The sequence below is a fragment of the Nelusetta ayraudi genome, unplaced genomic scaffold (assembly GCF_046127955.1).
Source record: "Nelusetta ayraudi isolate G7.1 ecotype Tasmania unplaced genomic scaffold, CSIRO-AGI_Nayr_v1 ptg000135l, whole genome shotgun sequence".
Taxonomy (NCBI): Eukaryota; Metazoa; Chordata; class Actinopteri; order Tetraodontiformes; family Monacanthidae; genus Nelusetta; species Nelusetta ayraudi.
The window spans coordinates 4017501-4040075 of record NW_027466185.1 but is presented as its reverse complement, the minus strand read 5'-3'; the positions used below and the strand labels follow the sequence as shown (position 1 = coordinate 4040075).

General features: G+C 45.7%; 1 protein-coding gene across 2 annotated transcripts in view; it reads right to left on the bottom strand.

Moving 5' to 3' along the window:
- Positions 1–22240, bottom strand: part of ahcyl2b (adenosylhomocysteinase like 2b) — a 37884-nt gene extending 15644 nt beyond the window's left edge. Inside the window, exons 1-2 of one of the 2 annotated variants that reach the window (XM_076012247.1) lie at positions 21831–22240; positions 753–861 (exon numbers count right to left, since the gene is read on the bottom strand). In XM_076012247.1, coding sequence (XP_075868362.1) covers positions 753–861; positions 21831–22166 — 445 coding nt within the window. In that variant the 5' untranslated portion in view covers positions 22167–22240. The remainder of the gene's footprint in view (positions 1–752; positions 862–21830) is intronic. The other variant, XM_076012246.1, reaches the window with a different exon arrangement.
- Between the last annotated feature and the right edge of the window lie 335 nt (positions 22241–22575).

Genomic DNA, 22575 nt, shown 5'->3' with positions numbered 1-22575 from the left:
GGGCAGGGGTGGGCTATTGTGGTGTCTGCGGGGAGGGGTGTGTGCAGGGGAGATGGGGAGATGGCTGTGGTGAGGGTCGGGGTGGGGGAGGCAAGGGCTGGTTGAACCTGTTGAAGAAAGCATTCAGTTCGTTTGCCCGCTCCATTGTCCCCTCTACGGTTCTGGTCTTTGTGTGGAGACCTGTGATGGTCCTCACACCTTCCCAGACCTCCCTTGACTTGTTGGCATAGAAAATGTGTTACATTTGTAATGTGAGACACTGCAGGTGGATTTAAATTCTTCTGTTCACCTTTATTTAATATTTATTTCTCTTATTTTAGTTACTTGTTTTTTATTTTAACAACACAGCCAGTGGGGGATGTTTCCGCTATCCATGTTTTTGAGTAGCATAAATGTTTTATACTGAAATGCTCTGTTTCAGCCATCGAGCAATTGTGTTGCTGTGCACCTAGGTTGGTTCAGTGTCAATATAGCAGCTGCTTCCAGGTGCAGGTCTTTCAACAAAAACATCTTGTTGGAAAGGAAACATTGGATATTGTTTTTTTTTCAGTGTCTGCATAGGCTGCCCATTGTCTGCAGTCTATGTTACCAGCAATCATCATCGAACACACAAAGCTGTGTTTTTTTTTTTTTTTCAAAATAAGATGCAAGGGTTTTTCATGTAAAAGGCCATCTTGGTTCAAACGGAGCGCCGCTGATGACAAGTGGTGGCACGAGGGGACCACGCATTGGCTTATTTTGCGTACGCGTACCTGAGCTGTAGCTGTCTGTGGAGGACTGGGAGATGGAGCGGGAGAGGGAGCGGCGGCCAATCTTGGACGGACGCTTGTTGAACTCCTGCTTCTGGTCCGCAAACTGAATCTGCTGACAGAAAGGGGGAGGGAGGGAGGAGGAGGAGAAAGGGGGATCAGTCATTTACTGACTTATGACACAGTATATACAGGCATTGTGTTCCCCACATTTGCCACCATCACAGCCCTGAGCGCATGATGACACAGGTAGAAAACTTTCCTCAGACGTGTCTTTGCCTTTTTTTTCCACCAACCCGAGGTCACAAATTTCAAAATAACAAAAATGAGAGAAAGTCGAGCGCAGTGGTCCAGAAAGCAGAGCCGCTCTCAAGTTCTTTCGAACTTTTGAAGATAAGGAGGACAAGGTTGGCGAGGCATTCTATTTATTTGTCACCTGGTACAATCGCAATAAATCAAGGCCCGATAAGCTGATTTATTGGGGCCACTAAAGGTGTCCATTAATAAAAGAGCAGCAATAAAGGGGTTTTAAATCAACAGCACCAGTTAGGGAAAGTTCTTTGGACGACGTCGACGAACCAGGAACAAAATGTTTCCGGCGAGATTTGAAAAGTGATTCTTGAACATTCAGGAAAAAAAGGAGGAAAAGAATCACAGCACGTTGATGTGTGGGTGTGTGTTGTGCGTGGACATGAGGGAAGCAGCGTGGGTGCCTCTGACCAATCATTCACTCTTTCCCTCTATGTGGATGCATGTGTGTGTCTCTGTCCACAAAGTGCGTTTGAGTCATTGCTGGCAGAGAGCTCTGACATCAGAGGGCAAAACCATCAGCAGCCAGCCAGCCAGCCAACCAGCCAGCCAGCCAGCCAGCCAGCCAGCCAGCCAGCCAGCCAGCCTCTGTCCCGCTACTCATTAACCACCACGTCCCACTGGCAAGCAGCGTCGCAGCTGAAACCACAGCAACAAGTGGTGGGAAGGAAAAACAAAGTGAACAGTCTCCTGAGATCCTGAAACCCAGAGCAGGAAGTTATACCTGCAGTTTAGCGACTTATTATTCATGCGTCGTTACCGTCGACGGCGCGGAACGTGTGATCGCTGCCGCCGCCGCTTCCGACCTGCTGCCGGGGGCGATCACCCGACGATCTGGCAACGCATCACAGTGCCTTCTCCTTCCGATCAGAGAAGCTGAGAGAAGCCGTCAAGAAGCGAGGAGGCGGCAGGAGGTGTTCAAGGCGCGCGCGCCTTCCGTTGGTTCTTACCTTCCTGCCGCGGGGGGGTTGGCCGCCCTCACCGCTGCTTTTTGTCTTCAGCATGGTCGCGTGTTGGTTGATCACGCAGGAAGCGTTGGAACAAACTCCTCGCTCAGGGTTTAGTCTTAATCGCACTCAACCTCTTCTCTATGCACCCCCTTTTTTGTTTTTTTTGTTCTATTGTTGCCTTCCCGCGATCCAGCCCGAACTGGTCTGACCGTGTGCCGGCACAACACAATGCAACGGATTGTTTCTCCTTCCTTCGCGGCTTCCCCTCCCTCTGTATCCTCCTTTAATTGTGAATTGTTCGAGAGATTGGGTTTCCTCAAACGCCGACGGACGAGCAAAAACAAAAAACAAAACAAAAAAAAAAACACTCGCACTCCTGCGCTACACAAGTTGGTCCGAGTCCAGGATGAGGCGCAAAATCCATCCCGAACTGGAGGGCAAGGGAGGAATTCGTTATGGAAACACGTTTGCCTTATTGAGTCCCCGCCAATGTAAGAAATAACATAAGAGAAAAGACAAGAGTAGAAAATCAAAGAAAGTGAAGCTTATGAAGTACAGAATGCCAACCCAGTTTAATGGGCCTTCTTCACTAAATTGAGGCCTGGAGATAAATTGAACTATTAACCAACCAAAGGTTTTAACAAAATACAAAGGAAGGGACAACGATGGTGCTCACTGGAAGTGGAACAAACTTTCACTGCAGCGCAATTAAAAAGCCGGTCCGACATGGGTGGAGCGACGCAGGAAACCAGCAATACAGATTAGTGGGCACATTCAAACACAAACAAATGACTTAAATCAAACAAAAGGCAAAACAACTGCTGTGCATCACTTAGGAGGGTGGTGGATGGCTCTAATAGCCCTGGAATCTCTGGGTTGCCTTAATTGGGCTAAATTGGCCTCTTTGGGTTCACTGGCCTCAGTGAGAAGCTTTAGCGGGCTCAGGGTAGCACAGCGGGATCGAGGGTCATTTTGGGAGATCGGGACAAAAGGATTTCCAAGGGGAGAGCGGGGGGCTTAAGATAAGTTTTGGGGTTTTAAGGCCTTGGAACAACTTGTACTGCCAAAAAAGTGACACGGTTGTTGGTTTGTACCGACGCGAAACTGGAGCGTGTGGGCAAAGTGCGGGAAGATTACTCAGCCCGCTCTGACCTTTGTCTCTTTGACATCTCCAAAATGAGCAGTAAAATACGACAGGATTCCGCGTCAACTGCACTTTCCCTTTGAGCTGCGCATGTTGTTGTTGTTGCTGCTGCTGCTGCTGCTGCTGCTGCTTGGACTCTGAAAATTCCGCAGTGACGGCAACGGTACCAAAAAAACGGATTCGACAAATCCCCGTTTCAATTCGCTGCAATGAGCTTTTATGATTTATTCCCAGGTAGCGAATTGGTTGATGCTCTTATCAACAGCAGCTTACGGCGACCCGGCAGCCAAATGCAAGTCAGCTGTTTTTGCGGCTTACCACCTGGACTGGGGCTTTATTTATGAATGAAGCTGGTGCAGTGGTTCCGTGCTTGATGATCTCCAAAACAACTCCCAAAACCATGAACTGGCAATCCAGGGATGGGTCAACCCAACACCAGAATTTCCAACCCCAGTTATGTACCACAATATCAGTAAAAGCTCCGCTGGCATTTCAGAGTTTAAACCACATCTGAAGTTTCGCTGCTGATAAAAAGGAGGCCTAAATCGACTATAAACATAAAAAGCTCAGAAGAAAAGCATAAGGGTGTCATCCTCATCTTGCAGAACAATCAGCAGCCCAACTGGACTTAAAATGACATGGTTAACACTGGATTCTCAGCCACAATATTCAGAGTCACCTCCTCGACAGAAGCTGCATTCAGCTGCAGTTCCCGAGCTCTCGTGAAACCCGAGACCAGCGGGAACGAGACACAGCTGGTAGTTGACTCGCTAAACTGACTCGCTAGGGAGCCGAGAGCTAAAATGAACACGTCTGTCTGTCTGTCTGTCTGTCTGTCTGTCTGGGGGCCTACAGTGGACATCCAGGCTAGAAATATTGTGGAGAAACAGTGTTGCATTAAGTCAGGTTGGTTATGAAAATAACGAGTAGAAAATGAAAATGATGTTTCATATCCAAAACAACCAACTCTGTCATTTCTTGGAGCTTCTACAGGTTCAAAGAAAAAATACTGGCTTCTATTTTGGTAAAATCATAACATGACCTACACAGACTCACAACCTGTCATTGCAATTATGCCGACCAAAAAAGCATCACAATATTTATATGTGGTGGGGTTAATTCTATTTCATCCCACATTTCTGAGACAGAAAGCAGTCAAGCTCCGACTATCGAGGTTTATTTTCAGCCGAGCGTCTATCTCTTACTTTTTTCTTTGGGGAAAAAAGAACCCCAAAAAAACTTCAGTCCTCTTTCCATTTATAAACTCTGTGGCGTTTGTGCCTGACTTTCTCTCAGTCTATTTAACCTTGCTGTGCACTCATTTACATTACGGATGGTGACTAATTGGAAGGCTAATGACCTGCGAGTGATCAATGTCGAGTCAGGGAACACACGGACGGGCAGCATTGAGCGCGCGTGCGTGGACCGAGTTTCCCCCTCATCGGCTAACATTCAGTCGGAACGCGTCCTTTACACTTGTCTTCAGGCCAATGAAAGCTAAAAGAACTGTGACACAGCTTTGCTTCAGCCGAGAGTGAAAAGAAATCTCTGAACGCTGTCAACAAGCTTGCGGAACACCACGAGTTCTGCGACGTTGGAAGGGGAGGGGGTGGTCCTAGTGAAAAAACACACAACCCCGTTGGGAAAGAGAATGGAAAAACAAACAGTCTCAGTTGCACTTGTAGCAATAACAAAAAAAAAAAAATATCAGCAAACAAGGTTCAGGTTGGGCATTTTATAGTCTTTTATAACTAGGATATGCAAAACACCTCAAAACGCAAACCAAACAAGAAACAACTGTCCGCTGCTATGGCAAGGCCATGTTAATCAATGTAGTAGTTCACACCAGACGTGAACAGGCGCGCGGCTCCCCTCGCGGCTCGCGCCATGCATTTAACGTCAGTTCACTGGACGTGGAAGCAAAGCGCCGTGAAGCGCCGCCGAGCGCTTCCATTTGGCGCCTGTGTTAATCAATGCGGTGGTTCACACCAGACGCGAACAGGCGCGGCTCGCGCCATGCATTTGTCGTTTCGGCTTCAGCTCTATTTTGTGCGCGAGCGATCCTCGTCAATAGTACAGGAAGTCGCTCAAAAAAAACAACGTTATAAAAAATGGTGAAAGTGCTCCATGGAAATTTTAGGGACACAAAACCCTTACTAGGGGGCAGGAGTTCAGAGTCGTACAGGCCAAGCAATGAGTTAATAATTTGTGGAAACTGGTTACTTTTTAATGGCAATAACTCATTCAATTTATTGTCCTTTCATTCGTCATGTTACAATACATTAAAATTGCGAGCCGTTTTAATTGACAGTGTAAGGTTGACTTTCTTTCTAAGCCAACAGGGGGGTGGAGGGGTTTATCTTCTGGATGTTTTCCACATATGTGTCAGAATGGCCGCTATCCCTGAACACACCGGAGGTGTTGGGATGTCGGGGTGACCTATGCCTGGGTCCAGCATCAGGCCACTAAGGGCGTGTTTTCATTGCCTCGCCTCGCCTCGCCACGCTACGGTGTTAGGGTGTTTGCACTGGCCGCTACACGGTTTTGGTACCTCTATCGTTGAGGGGCCGGGCGAGACAAAGCGAGTTTAGTGGTGACGTAGTGACGAGCAGGGCACTGATTGGCTCAGATTTCCTGACGAAAGGTGAGAGCGACTCTCCGCGAAAACAGCGCGAAAACCCAACCGCCATTTCTTTTTTGTAACAGTTCTAGTAGGTGGCGTGCGTTTTTAGTTGTGAAGATGGCTGAGCGATTTTTTTTCCGTGGACAAACTCCGAGGTCCAATGTTTTTCTTACGTGTTCGGCCTGGCCGCCCGGAGTCTTTCCTGTCTTTCCTGAATTCTTCGACTTCCGTCCATTTTTTTCTCATTAAAAAGCAACCACAGACCGAGCAGCATGTGTAAAACAACCTCTAAGTTGTCCATTGCTACACTGTTGTGTGTCACAAAGAAATGACGCTGACGGAAACATTGTCCCGCTTTACCACGTCGACTCCGCCAACGGTCTCGTGATCACAGAGCCAATGAAAACACAATCGTACCGAGCCGTGGCATACCATGGCGAGGCATGGCGAGGCAACGGAAACACGCCCTAAAGCACGCAGCTGGGCCTGGGGTCCTGAGAGAAGCTTCACACCAAAAACATGTTGTTCTTCAACATGTTTTAGACTTTGCAGTGACTCGAAGGCTTTTCCCACAAGATGCAAAATGACACACCTTGAATCTCTATGAGATTTGGATAAATTGTCAGATTCTTGAGCGATTTCGCTTTTGGTCCATAATTGGTCCAAAAAAAGGAGGACCATCTCTGACAAGCAGAGGCAGGGAGATGGAGAGTCAACATAAAGAGGACAGAAAACCCCTTAAAGCCTCAACCTTTATAGTGAACTCACATTACAATTCCAAATTCCCCGTCTAAAGACACCCTCTATATAATAACCATCTTCAGGAAAAATCACTGACTACAGAATCAGCCCATAACTTTTTCTGGCCACACCACCTAAATTATAACCAATGGGTACAAAGCTTCAGCTTCCAAACCCCTCTTCTCCTTGGAAAATTCACTTTACCAACAAAAAATGTATCCCTGGCCAAGGCCTGAAGTGAAATCCATCCTTTATTTTGCTTGTGACATTTTCCAGAAAGTGTCTAAAACTCCTGATATTACGCCACGGTCAGTCACAACACTCTGACCCAGGTGATCGCTCCGCCTTCTGAGACCGCCTTGTTTTCACTTCCTTCCACACAAAAACAAAGCCTCCATTTTAGCTGGAGGATAAAAACAAACCAAACCTTCGGCTAAAGGCCATGGAAAGTAGGCGAAATGTACCATTTTCTCGTGAGTTATAGAGTTTCAAGTCAGGTTTTGATGATCTTGAATAAAAGAAATAAGGTTCTTCAGGATGCAATATGGCTGGGATATTCAAAGTGAAGCGGACTCTCTAAGTGGTTTGGTTTGACAATTGGTTGAAATTACCCATTGACAGACATTACTGACAGTAAAAAATATGAGGCCCCTATCACGACTAGGGACAAACTCTCAAGTAGGTTGGAATGAACCGAAGCCAAGCACTATGTTCCAGTGACCCATTTAAACGTTAAACAAAACCTTGATTTGCTACTTCAGTCTTCCGAGTGTTGTGTCAACAGCTGCCGCAGCTCTTGGATGCTTGCTGGCTCGTGTTACCCGGCAGACACAGAGTCTGCAGGAGCGATGGGAGTATTATTGCGTCAACACGCCAAGTTGCTGAGTCAGGGTGGAGACGCGCTCTGCATCCAGAGGCTAAGTCTGAAAGCTTGTAATCCACAGAAGTAACCGCGTCAATAAGAATGTTTTTAAAATGACGTGACCAGGAACTGATACGAACTCAAGTTCTTGATGGACGGCCGAGGCCAGAGGCCATGTGGCTAATGGCTCACTTGAAATGCCCCGGCTTGACTTCCTCCTTCACGGCGTGTAGTTGGTTTTTATGGCAGACCATAACAGTCCATGGAGTGTAAAAGATTATGACTCAACAAAAGTTCTTTGGAAAGCATGTCGAGAGAGAGTGAGAGCAGAGAAGTGCAACCACGAGCACTCTCATATCAAAACTCCACTGATGTTGTGAAAAAAGAGAGGCTCTGCCTGTCAGCTTAAGCAAAAAAAAAAAAAAAAAAAAAAGAGAGCAAATGTTCGCAAATATCCTCAGGGTTAATCCTAAAAGTGCTCCTGCTGGAAAATATGAAAAATCTGGTAATTTGCAGGACAGAAAACGAAAGAACATTATCCTCCAAAGAAGGATGGCAAAGAAAAAGAAGGTCCGTCAACCAACTGGGCAGATGACTAGGTGAAAAGTGTATATCTATATGTACATACATGTATTTATGTGTACATAATATATACATACATAAATACAGATATATACATATACATGCATAGATACATACACATACATGCATACATATTCATACGTACATGCATACATATACATACATACACAGTACATGTACATACATACACAGTACATGTACATACATGCATACACATACACACATACATACACGAGAAATTAATATTGACTACTTCCACTGTGACAATGATAAGCTAACGATAAATTTGTGTGAAGACAGACTGGATGACAGACGGACATCAGCTGAACATTCTACAGTGAAACACTCCAGCAGATATGACAACACATAACAATTACGCTTAAAACACAACTGGTCTTGGCACACAGATGAATCACAGCGATGAGTCACTCCATTAGAGGAGTGCCGTCCAGAGCACATTAGCAGGAGAGACAAACACCTCGGCGGGGAAAGTAGTCGACTCTTCACGCGTAAATGGAGAGCGGGAGTACATTCCTATTGTTTTTTTCTCCAGTTTTTTTCCATCTTTGAGTCCGACGTGAGAGGCCGCAGGACAAAGCGAGGGGCCGCCTCGGTCGACTGTGCCGCTTATGCAATCTGACAAAAGGAGAAAAGCCCTCGCACGACATATCAAAGGGCCGCCGTTCCCCGGCCACTGTTGTGCTCGCACATGAAAAAGAAAAATAGGGTGCAGAGATGAAAAATGCCGGGGATTTCTTGTTTATCGCCGTCACGTGTCCTTTCCACGACCTGCCGCAACTGAAGCGAGTTCAACCAAAAACCCCGGTCCAGCCAGGAAAAAAAGACGACAAAACACTTGAATATTTAAATCAGAAGTTCTTTTAAACCTTTCCGTTTACACCTCCAAGTAAATCTGGATCAAGTCATCAATAAACTACCAGCTGCATTTCCATTACGGTTTTTACAAAAGCAAGATTTCTAAAATTTCAACGAAGTAAAATTGCGATTTGCAGGTGTTTCCATTTCGATGTTGTTTGCTGTCAAGAACGGTTGTTATATTTTTCTCTTTGATTACTTTCAAAAAATATTCAGTCTCCTCAACTGCCCAAACAATAACACGCCATTTTCACTTGAAGTGAACTACGTCAGGTCCGTTGACGTGTGAATGCGAAAAGTGTTGCCATGACACTATTGCGACATACCTCTATATCGATACGTCTGGAAAAACCACCTCATGAGAGCGTCAAAATCTTTCACTGATATATGAGAGGTTTTTCGGGCTTTAGGAATTTCCATCACCAGTTTTTTCATTGTGATATTTAGGTTTTGTGCAATTCTAGGGGCAACGGAAACACAGCTACTGAAAGGTTTGGCGACAAGATAAAAAGGTGGCTAACAGAAAAAACAAGTACAAGAGGCTGGTGATGGTGAGTCTTGTACTGTGCGGATCACACAAAGTAAGCGTGAAAGGAAAATGTGTTTTATTCCTCATCGCTGACAACAGATTCCACCCTGTTGTTTAATTGCGTCTGCAATTTGTACTCCGGGCTCGCCGCGGAGTAGAATAACACAGCCCCCACCCCCTCCCTACCACCCACACCGCCCTGGATCTCTGATTTCACACGTGCGGATGCCGTCTTTGGCAAAAGCGAGTTGACGGCTGTCTGGAGGGATCACGTGGCGGGTGACTGACACGCTGGCGGAGAATTGTCGCAGCCATTACCATCAAGAACGGCACGGTGTGCGGACCCTCCCACCCCCTTCCTCCTCTGCCGTCAGCTGGACACGAGAGTGGCACTTTAATATTTTTATTGGCCTGGAATGGATGTCGCGCGTGCGTGCGAGGGCCCAAAGCGGAGCTCGGTTAAACATTAGTGGCGGTAATGTTGCACGTAAAACGTCGAAGGTTGAAATAATCAGGAGGATGGAAAACATTCAATATGGACAGACGTTAGACCACCAGGGGTGGGCAAACTTTTTGACTGGTGGGCCACAGTGGGTTCTACAACGTGACAGAGGGGCCGAAGCAGCAGCAGTGTTTTGGTTACCCACCTCATAGGAGAAAAAACATATCCTGGGATATGTAGAAAACATGGTTTAATGTCTATTGAAAATGAACAAAAGCGTGACAACAAAATATATGTCACTGAAGTCCCACAGTATTTAGCTCAGTATTGAAATGACTCGTAAAAAACACTGAAAAAATAGATAAAATACAACCATTTTCTGATTTATCGACAACTAATTTAATTTGCTGAGATTTGGCTGGCCGGATTAAAAAACTCCACGGGCCACAGTTTGCCCATGCCTGCGTTAGAATGAACTGAGTTAGTGTTGAAAATACTTCCTAAAGCATTCGAGTAGAGTAGTTCAACCGCTCTGGGTTCTGCAGGCACAGATTCAGGAAGTGCAGAGGGAGCACAGCTTCGCAATTAAAATAGCAGCTGATTATTCATCTCTGGCGGTTGCACAATAATGGAAAGAATTCCAAGTAATGAGGGCGACGTGGCACTTTTGTGCAACTAAACTTAGGTGACAGTGAATGACTTCATTTTTCTTTTGATTGATTCCTCTACCTCATGGAAGGTAAGCAAATGATATTCTTTTACTTTGCTTAAAATACAGTCAGGTCAAGGTGAAGTTAATTCTGTGAGCCTGTCGGGTTTCCGACCTCAATATACAGAGGTCATGTGTCCATGCAGGATTTTTCCGCAAAGGGTTAAAAAACCTGCTTTTTTTAAAAAAAAGAAAATATGTATTTTATTTTAACAACATGCAAGTGAAGAAAGAAAGAACCTTTGGAACCTGGGTGGAGGGGGGCACATTTGTCACATCACAAGAGATATGTGGTGCGGGGTCACGACCTTGGCGTGTCGTGTCAACACGGCAGTGGATCGGATCCCCTCCTCTCGCCTCGGGGCGGGGTAGGGAGTTCAGTCAGCAGACAGCAGGAGGTAGCCGGAACGTGTGTGTGTGTGTGTGTGTGCAGCATGTTGTCCCGAGGGCGGCCGTGATGTAAGAGCCCCCCCCCTTCCACCCGTCCTGATTTATACACTCAGACAAGTGCTCAGACTGTAAATAATGGCGCGCACGAGCGCTCGCTCGCTCGCACGCCCCGAGTCAAGTTCGGCCAAACGTGCGCACAAACCAACAGGCGCCGAACGCACGTTTTCCTGAGCCTGCATGCAATATCCGCCGGCTTCCCGCTCCCTCACAGCTGGAGGCTTTAGCCGCTCCAGTCGGTGAAGCCACGTCACCAGCGGTGCACCAGAGGTTCGTCCCCCGCTGCACTTTCCACCCGGCGTCGACCGTACGGAGAGCGACGACCAATGATCTCGCAAGGGGGATGGGGGGGTTGTTTGTTTGTATTTTATGTTGACCTTCTCTCTTTTGACATCTGAAACAAAACTGCTTGTATTAAAAACAAGCAAAGTGGTAATGCTGTACTGATGATCAGAAACCTGGTTCCACTGTCTGCAGGCCAGTGGAGCAGCCTCGCGAGATTGATTATCCAAGAAAAAGCAGCACTTAGCCCTCTGTTGATTGCCGCCCGGACAAAAGATGCTTCAGGGGTTCTCAATAGGGCCAAAAATTGGACAAAGTTTAAAATCTTCCTCCAGATATAACAGTGAACTTTTTTATATAATATAATTTAGGATAGACTAGAATAGAATAGAATACCTATTCTATAAAAAGTCACATAGGGACCCTTATGAGTTTTGCTTCAACCTCAAATGGAACAAGCAAAGCTTAATACTATACAACAAATGACTTCATATTGCAGACATGCAAAATCGAATTTGAAATTAAAAAAATAAAACTCATAAAAATTTAAAAAAATGTGACGGAAAATCGTATGCCTCTTTTTTAATTGCAGCCTTCTTATTTAAACTTCCACATTAACCTTTTACCAAGGGCTAATAATGCATTTAAAAATAAAATACCAATAAACCAATTAAGTAATAATAATATCCTTCAATCAACGTCCTGTCCTGATTGATGTGCCAAAATACCAACAGAGCATCCTGGGATTTGTAGTATTAGTGCTACAAGTGCTTTAGGATAGCGGCGGTCGATTTACGCATTTTTGAGTCATTTCTTGCCTCTTGAAGGCACCGCCTAAAATGAGCTCTGTCCTCTGAAACAACCCACGTCCTTCGCGGTCGGAATCCCCGAGGCCCTGACACGGGGGGAGAGAAGGCAATGAGTGACGGGACTCGGTGACAGATTAAAGCGCAGCGAGGGCCAAGCGATGAGCGTCCAGCGCGCTCGGAGCTTTTTAACTTCTTCACACCCTCACGACACCACGCTGTGTGAGGAACAGAGTCAAGCCAAGTTCAAAAACGCATAATTAGTTTCTCAAACGTACCTCGGCCACCACACCGTTTGCATTGAAATGACAAAATACTTTTTTTTTTTAAAGCGTTACCCTCGACTAACCCCCTCGCCCTCGTCCTCCTTCTCTCTCTGTACACACATGTTGGTTGTGTAACAGGGTGGTTGTCAAGCGCTTATGCCAATCCAGGGCTTATTTCGAAGCGAAAAGGCTCGACCCCAGCTCTCTAATGACCCCAATCAAATAAAGCACTCGCACTCAAAAAAAACCCTTACAGTCATATGGATTTGAACGCTTCAAAATCAATAACGGTCAACTCTTACTGCCGATCAACTCCGACGGAAAACAAGTGCCCTGTTTGTCAATGGCCATCCCGCAGCGGCGCACCGGCGCTGTGGCTTTGACTCAATCAAAAACATTAAGCTGCGTTCTACAGTGCACTGCCATAATCTTATCTGTGCTCAACGGTCCCCACTGTCCCACATATATATTTTTTTATTAATATTTATATAACAGAAATTTGATCCCGTGGACGCAGCAGCAGTGATGGTGGTACAACAACGAAGACAGAAAACAGAGAACCAGATTCTCCCAGCAGACTTGAAGTTAAACATCTCTGAAAAATGTGAAAAATATCGGAATGAGGGACGACCCCTCTGAACTGGACAGAGATGGCAGCCCACCCCGTGGGTGAGGTATAATGACATCAAAGGGCATACAGCCGGGGGTGGGCGGGAGGCGACGGCGCACTAATTCTGAATGGACCCATTATAGGGGTCAATGATCCACGATTAATTAGCGAGTGCAAAGCAGTTCTTCATTAGTTACTAGTCTGGATTTGAGAGCGAAATCCTCTTTGCCTAAAGCTGGGCATTGCCGAACGGCGGCAAAACATAAACAAGGTATTGCGCGAGGGAACGCGCCGTTTTAAGGTTCTCGCCGGAGAACTTTTTTTTTCTCTCTCTCTCTCTCTCTCTCTCTCTCTACGCTGTACGAGCGTCTGCAGACGCGTGGCTGGAAAGGCCACACTGCCATTTTCATCAACACTTTATTTGTGCCAACAGTCATTTTTAGCATCTGTGCATCAAAAAACGACCTTTAGCTGCTGTGCACTAAAGAGCACAGCAGGAAAATGAGAAGGTAAAAAATAGCATCGAAAAAAGGCGAAGGTTAAAGGTCAAGTGTGTAATATTTGGAGATTTTGAAGAAGAAACAGCGACATTAGGTGGGAATAATTCAGACTACAGTGTCTTTCACTCTCCCTCCCTCTCCTGAGTTTACCGATGAACTACAGTGGCCTGCGCACCCAAACCTGGATACGTTGTCCACCTTCTTCTTTGTTGGTTTATTTAAAGATGCCAGCGTTCACCCTGAATATGAAATGTGCTGTCAGGCAGCTGGACTGTCCACAACAGGCTTCCTTAGAAATATGGTGGTGCAAGATGGCAGCTAACTGGGTGCCCTTGATCTATGTACAGGTACTACCGGAAAAATTAGAATATCAAGAAAAAGTTGTTTTATTTTGGCAATTTAACATAAAAGATGAAACCAACAAATTCTATTGAGCCATTACACGCAAATTGACATCTCAAGCAGTTCCTTGTTGTAACTTTGCTGATTAAGATTTTCAGCTTATTAAAACCACAAACCCACAAACTATTGTTATTATAAAATTTGAGGGTTTTTTTTAAGCTGCAAGACCTGATCAGCAAAATCCAAAGAAATAAAAACTTGAAATATATTGATTTGCATATTACTTGTTTATATAATATGTCAAATTCACCTTTTAAGTTGAATGGCAGAAATACTACAACCTTTTCAGGATATTCTAATTTTCTGGGTAGTACTGTATATTCTTATATGACATAAGATAACCGTTCTGCGGTAGAAAAACCCAATTGCTTTTTATTGTACTGTGATTATACATGTTTAGCAATGATTTTATGAGCAGTATGTTAAAATTTTACCAATATGAAAATCATAAACCACAGCAAGTATTACATACTGGATGTTTAAAGTGATCTTTTGACCCCAAGTGGTGGATCAAAAATGAATGTCATTTGTTGGAAAACACCTTGTTAAGGCCTCGATACCTGACTGACCTCGGCACTTGTTCTTTTCTCAAACATCGTCTTTAGTTGGGCGTTTTTGTCTCGGAGGCAGAGATCCTGGTTGGTGTACAACACGTTCCTTCGTTCTGCTGATATTTGCGGGCGGTTGGTGCTTTGCCTGACTCATGGGAAGCAGAGCAGACAGCTTGGGGGGAGGGGCAGGGGCAGGAGGCTGCTTTAGCACTTTCAGACATTGTGAGGCAGCACTTTCTCAACACAATGTCAGCCCTTTGTCAACCCGGGGCCCTCGGGTGCGAGGCCGCGTCCTTCCACATACCACACTGCACGGCCCCGCGTACTAACGTCCGACCGACTCCCGTGTAAACTGAAGACGGCAGGTGAGCACAAACACTGGGTCTGTTGCTCGTTCCGTTCGCTCGACGGCAAGCGGAACCTGAGGCGTTTTAAAATTTCACCCTCCCCTGGCTTCCGCCACACACCAAGTGTCCTGGGAAGACTGTGTTTTCCATTCATTCCTTTTGCTTTGCTCTTCCAAGAACCTGAGCCGTGTTGGGAGAAAAAAACAAAACAAAAAGTCCTTATTGGAAAGATGTGTAACCCAATGAGCTGCTGTTCCGGCTAAGTGATCGTGGGCTGTGATGACGAGGCAGGAAATGAGTTTGGACCAGGGTGAGTCGCACAAACCCGGGAGTGTGTGGGTGGCACGCTCGGGGACAGGGACACACGACGGAATCCACGAGGGGGGATTTTTAGATTTTTGTTTTCACAGTGCCGCCAAGAACAGCCTCGGCATCCCGTCGCCAGGCTCGCGCTGATTAACCAGCCTCGTGAAATGTCAGAAAAAGGTCTGCTGTGATTGTGACAAAAGCTTCCGGGACGGACGAGTGTCACTGACATTTAGGGGGATTTCATTAGCATTTGAACATGGATTTTTAATCGATGAGATTAATGAACACCGGCGTCATATTTTAGCCTATACTGATTGAGGTACAACCCTGAACGCTCGGACTGAGCATGAATGAATGAATAGTTTATTTTTGTCTACAATGTACAATACTGAAATCGTGTGCAATCAACTGACAAAAAAGAAAAGAAAAAATCTCACAAACAAATATGAATGATGTATTCTCCAACAAAAAAATAAAACAACTCTGAATTAAAAAAAAAGGAGCAGGCTGAAAGCAAGGCTTACTTTTCCCCATCCTGTACAATCCATGACATCACCTGGAATATCAGCAATACAGAGCAAAACGGGGAGTGCTGGTGTGATCGTGCAAGTAAGCAATCATTGGATCAAGTTTAATTGAGGTATACTTTACAGCATACATGTATTGTTGTACTGTACTGTGTTTTTTTTTGTGCCGATCACCACAAAACACTGCGGTTTTGCAATTGCAAGTGTCAATCCTAGAAGCAGCGATGACCTCCCGTCTGGACCGTGATGAAGACGAGAGCAAAGAGAGGACCAAACTGCTGTGAAGTCACTTTCCCGGGAAGGCCTCCGAGGCACCGGCGAAGGCGGCTAAGCAGGTGTGACCTCGCACGCACAGATCTTGGCTGCTAGGTGGACAGACGGGGGCGCTGTACGCAAACACGGCAGAAGCTGGGAAAGACGTGGGAAATGCGTAAAGACGAGGGTGCCGGGCGAGGGCGTAATTACTCGGTTTCAACAGAAAGCGCAGCAATAATCTGACAAATATCGTGCGTTGTTGAGCGGTGTCACATGGAGCCAAACGTTAGAGGCGGAAGTGAAACGAGGTGAGAAGACAAAAAGCGTGCGGCGCCGACTCAAGTCCGGAAGTAGAGAGCGTGGCGGTAGGACAGAGGAAGATTAGATGGGATTGTAAAGCGCGGTTTCACCCACGGCTTGTTAAAAAACTGCGATAGCCTGCGGCCATAAAGGTCTCAGAGGGCAGAGCTCGCCAAATATACTCCCTCCTCCGTGGTGGCGGCACAGAGGCACGCGGGACATATTACACAACGGCACCGCCGGCTTCCTGTGTGACTTTATTCTGAGTGACATTCTGTTTTCGGCCGCCCGCCAGAGTTTCCCGTCGCTGAGAAGATGCAGCTATTGGGTATCTTTACGTTGAGGGTGCAGCTGCACCCCGGAACCACTGGCACAACCGTAACGCGCTATGAAGAAGTGACATCCAAAAGTACGTCCACATGTTAAGGTTAAGTGTGTAATATTTGGATATTTTGAAGAAGAAACCGCGACATCAAGTGGTTACATTTTAGACTGCAGCATCTTTTACGCTCTCTACCCCTCCTGAGCTTGCCAGCGAACTACGGTGGCCTATGAGCAACAGACCTGGATAGCTCGTTCACCTTCTTCTTTGTCGGTTTGTATGAAGACACGAGCCTTTACGCTAAATACGAAACGCGCGGGTTGGTTTATCCCCACCAGGCTTCCTTAGGAGTATGGCGGTATACTCAGTTTTTACCCATTTAAAGATCATAAATCAAGCCAAATATTATACACTGCTGGACATTAAAATATACACTGTGCCACATAATGATCTAGATCCGATATGCCTCCTGTATTATACAAGTCAAATCAAACTGCTTTCGTCATTTGGTGCTGGGACACATTGATCCTTTTTTGCTATTAGCAAAAAAAATCTCTTACAACACTCGGCGGGTACTTTTTTTTTTCACCCTCCGACACGCAATCTCCCTCTGCGGCCACGCAGTCAAAGCAGAGGCACAACTTTCCGTTTAAACATTAACATCTGACACATATTTCAGACGCTCTCGTACCCATGACACCCGCGCTGCAAGCACCTCTTGCAGCCAGCGCGGCCGCCTGCCTGGTGCGGCTCTTTGCACTTCTTCAGTCACGTGATCTGTCCATCAACCCCCCCCCCACCGCCGCCCTCTGCGATGACTCAACCGTCGAAAGCTCTTGTCAGCACGGCAGGCCGGGACAACGGTGTTTAATCTAATGGGGGGCTGCGCAGAGAGAGCACAGGCTATAAATACTGTCGGCCGCGTGTCAACAATATTTACATCGCTTTATTTGGAAACAAAGACAGTTTTGAAGACGTTGATACTTGTTTGTTTTGATCCTGCGTCAGCTCCGGGTGTCTGCAACGCAACAACACAAGCAAGGAAATCCTCCCCCTCCATGAGTGCCATATGTTCAGGGATCGAGGCGGTTCGCCCCCCCCCCCCGCCCGGCCTTTGTTTTTTTACATTCTGACATCTTTATATTGCATAGTCACTTAAAATAAAAAAAGGGAGTGAAAAGGTGAATCTTCCCTCTCCCTCGTGTTCATCGTGCCATCTGTAGGACTTCACGCAGCGGTTCCACATTCCTTCTGCCAAAGTCCAGCCAAGATATGTATGTCCTGGATAGGTCCAGTCAGTGCTGGTGTCTTCACAGCTGGGTGGGGCGCGGGAGGGGGTGGGGGCATTACGAGGTTAAATCATATTTGCCGTTTACTCTCCTGCCGCTGGGAAACTGCACAGCTGGTGAATACTGTTTGCATATGCGACCACAGATGCGTTGTGCACTTGTGAAACTGCCTTCCGTCCACGTAAAGTGGCTTATATGCGGTGAAGCGACATTACAGTGTGGACGGTGTGTGTAAACAAGTGACTTAGGACATAACTCTGCAGGGAACACCATGTAGACGGAGCTTTGGGAACACGGCCGTTGGAAATAAATCTTTTGCGTTTGTCACTAAACTGTTTTTGACGATAAAAACAATGTATATTTTTAAAACTACACGATTGAAAGAAAATTACTTCATATATTCACGTGATTTAGTCATGCAGGGAGTGACCACTTCCGAAAAAAAAACAAAAAACAGACAAACCACACAAAACCTTTGGAGTCCAAAACAATGCAACTATCACTTTAACAGTTCTTTCCTGTGTCTCGGATTTGAAAGGAACTACTGCAGATATGGAAAATCCACTGTTGTTTTTTGGCAATTGCCCAAATTGTGCAGGCAGCCCCTCTGAATGATATATATATATATGGATCTCAAAATTAAAATTTAATTAACTCCAACATCCAATGACCTTATACATTACCCCAAGTGACTCAGAAATATAAGGCAAAAGGGAGGAGGGTGACATGATTTCCTGGGTGACAGACATCCAGAGAAAATGCAACCGATGAGCGGATAAGATGTGGAAGCTAAAGTCTTTCCATTAGCAGGAGTTCTTTCTTAACCTTCAACCCTCGGCTCTTGTATTTCTGCCTCGGCAGACCCCTGAAGTGAAGCAGCTCCTTCCGCTTCAGCCCAAAGTTTAGACAAATTTACATGGGGCCCTTCAAGGGATCAAACAGTCAAGTGACATTAAGCTTGAAAAAAGAAAGGGCTTTCAATTGGCCGATCAAGCAGAATGAATGCAGCCATCGAACAAACGGAATTCGGCTTAACGAGTCGAGACATAGCACCGAACCCTTGTGGTCTTTTTTCCAAATACACATTATCTTCTCACGGCTCCCTCCTCAAGTGGAGCAGCCACGGGTCACAGTAAGCCCGATTACCAGTGGATGATACTAGGAACACCAGCTTAGCGGGTGACATAACATTACATCAGAAAGTGATGACCTCACTGAAACGCTGGTCTTCAAATCGATTTATAAGTCGCTGCTAAAGGTCAGAGGTCACCTTGGTTATCAATTCCAGGACGGCTTTAAGAGGTGAAAGGTTCTGTTTGACCAGTGAGCTCACTGCTCTTCAAACAAAAGCTCCCTCTCGCATCAGAGAGCAGGGACAAACCGTGCTGGCGACCCGTCTTCTCTTGTTCTCCTTTCTTTCGCAGCATCCACCTGACGTCTTTGCTGAGCTGGTGACACTTGTGACGAGCGGCTGCGGGCTGCAATGAGACTCAACACCGAGCACTGCTTTCATCAGGGCCCACCTTCGAGTACAGTAAAGAGCTGGCCCCTTTAATCCCCTCATGTAGCGACATTATAAAAGCAAGGATTAAAAAGATAGTCAGCCGGCCGGCCGGCCGGCCAGCCAGCCGGCCAGCCAGCCAGCCAGCCAGCCAGCCAGCCAGCCTGCCTTCATACTTGCATGCATCATCAGCTCTGCCTCGCTGACCCTTTACTGCAGTGGACCGGTGGGGTTGAGCAGATGTGCAGGACCAGACTATAGCTGTATAGCCTCTATACTGCAATGTGCCACGCGATCCTTCGGCCCCCGTCATCTATAAATAACTGCAACCTTTTGTCCCAGCGGATATCTGCTCCGGTGGTTCATCACGCTAATACGGCGACACCGTACCGCAACATGAATATTCCAATGTATGCAACAGCCACAAACCTGCATTAATGTATCTAGAGGGAGCCCATTATCTGTGATTAAACCCCCAGCATTATTTAAATTGAAATAACAACTTTAAACAAACAACTTTGAAAAAGCTCCCTCTAATGGAAATGATCCCTGTTTTAATATGTTTGCATGGCTGTAATCCGTTTTAATTATAATGGAATACACAAACATTAATAATAATGTAATAGAAAGAAAATCCTTAATGTTCATCTATCCACATTACCAGGCAAACTGAAGGAGGAGCCATCAGACCATAAACCAACTATTGCATAATAAAATTGATAATCATTATTATTAATATGAGAATATCAAATTCATTTAAATTTACTTTTTGAAAAATGAAGAATGTTAACCACTTCTGCTCAATGAAGAACAATTTGGAGTAGAAAATATGATATTTCTGATCACTGTAACTTAACAAATAATAGGACATAGCATTGAGAAAGTCAACCCCCTGTACCAGGGTCCTGTAAATAAACCTGCTTTTCTCTGTAATCCAGATGTGACTATTGCAGACCAGCATGTCTGGCTCAGTCTGTGGAGCTGTCGTTCCCGACTTTTGGTTCACTTCCATAATGCTGCTTCGAGTGATGAATAGGAGAGTATCAAAGCTTTCTCCTTGAGAGTGACGCTGGTGGTGGGCACTACATCCTCACATGTACTGTCCTGCTCTCCTGCCATTGGTGTATTCTAAAGTGATGGGTACGAGCATGATCATGCAAGACTTGTTCTGCCCCCTGGGGTAAACCACGGCTGCATCCCGAACTGTTGCTTTTCCACCCCAAACCGCTCAGTGCAAAGACATTTCACACTGATTCAACAGGATGACAATCCCACACACCGCCTGAGTAAAAAGCCCATTACAAAAGCAACATTTTTAGCACTGGCCTTGTTAAGACCACATGCGTGCACCAAGTCGATGAATCACGCTGATTCTGATTTTCCTCACCATGCACACATCTAAAATCAATATCTACCTCACCATTGTAGATAAAGTGCACTATAGTGACCACAGAGAATAAATCACTGTCAACAGTGAATGATAACTGATTGGAGGGACAAACTTATTAAACAAAACTTGTCCTTGAACACTGGCCATAATCACTTAGGTCACAATCGAGAATTTGTAAGAAGCTAAAGATAAGACTCATTGTTGAGGGAGGGAAAAAACAGCAAGAAGTGACAGACACACCGAGTCAGTCTGACCTCAGCATTAAGCCACAAAGGCAGGAATTCCCTTGAATGAAGTGAAGGTAGTCTTAAAGCTAAATCTGGCTTGAGAAAACTAGGTGACAGGAATGCCCTGGGTTCACGGATTACTGACTACTGTTACGTCTGACATAGATTACACACCTTGGGTGGCGATGCATTAGTCAAACTAAAATTAGCAGTGCATGGTCTTTAAAACCAGGGATGTTTATAGTAATTATGAATCTGCTGATATGATGTCAGGGAGCAAAAGGGGACAAAGCTAAACAACCAAGCAAAACCACCAATTAAGTAAATATGAGAAAGTATGAGAGTATTTGTAGAGCAAACCATAATTATTGAACACAGATTACGTTCACTTTCAAATGCATAGACACATACTGTACATAACAGTATGTAAACACACACACACACACACACACACAAAGTATATAAAAAAACTTTATCATCGCTGACAACAGAAAGTGTCATAAAATAACGTTGGAAACAAAGCCACCGAAGGTTCAGCTAACGTTGCTGTATCCACGGCAAAAGCGATACTATGGCTATTATTATTTTTAAATAACACGGAAATAAAGTGCTGAATATGATGTTAACAGCTACAGATAGTATGGTGTTTTTCAGCATAAAAGTATCATTACCAACTTTTTAATGACAGTTAGCTACTTCCAGCTATTGGCTCAAGAATTACCTTTTGAATTATACATGTTCACCTAAAATAAGAAGTATGGTTTTCGCTTCAAATTAGTGTTCGGTCCACGTTACGATCGCTACCAAAACTGTTACTATGAGACACTTAACGGTAACAGGAGCAATACAGCTTTAGGAGCAGCTAGCCAGCTTAGCATCGTCATACAAAGCGAGCTTCCACAGCGAGCTATCACTGCGGCGAGGTGCTACGTGGTGGTCCGACAACCATGATGTATCACCCAGTGAAAGGCAACCCCACGCACCTTCTTCATCCTGGGAGCTTCGGCGACGGTCCCGTCACGGTTCACAAAAGCCTCGCCGCCGTTCTGCTGCGGGTCCGGCCGCTTCATCGCGGACGCTTGCGGCATCTTTGCGGCGTTGGGGGCAAGCAAACCCAGGCTGCCGTCCCCGGCTTTCGCGGAGGGTTCCGTCGTAGGGGGAGAAGCAACGGGGGAACCGGCCTCGTGTGGGTCGCTCCTGGTGAGGTTCTTGCCCTCCGAGGTCGGTGTCACTGGAGAACCGGCCGGCAAGTCTTTGCCGGTGGGGACGTCTTTCAGTTCGACCTCTGCCATTTTCGCTGCCACAACCTGCACTGACATCGCCGCAGTTTCACAAAGTCCTTTTTCCAACACAAATAGCGAGTCAAGCGGATGTGAGCGGAAAGAGCGACTATCCCGAAATGCATTGTGGGGCTTGTGGTTCATCCCGTTTTCTACAGAGGAAAAAAATCCCCAGAGGCCACAGTAATTACAGATAAATGCGGACGGTTGAAGAAAATGTCAATCACCATAGAATACAAACAATGAAGCTTTTGAGGTATGTCTTTTATTTAGCAGTGCCGCACTGTTAGCAAACTGAGACTACATTTCCCAAAGGGAGAGGCTCAATATACGAACGTTTTAAGGGAAATGCAGTTGATTAACACAGGGGCGCCGACACTGAACTACAAAACAAACACGTACGTTGGAACAACGTGTTACAAACTTGATTAGAATTTTTTCCTAATTA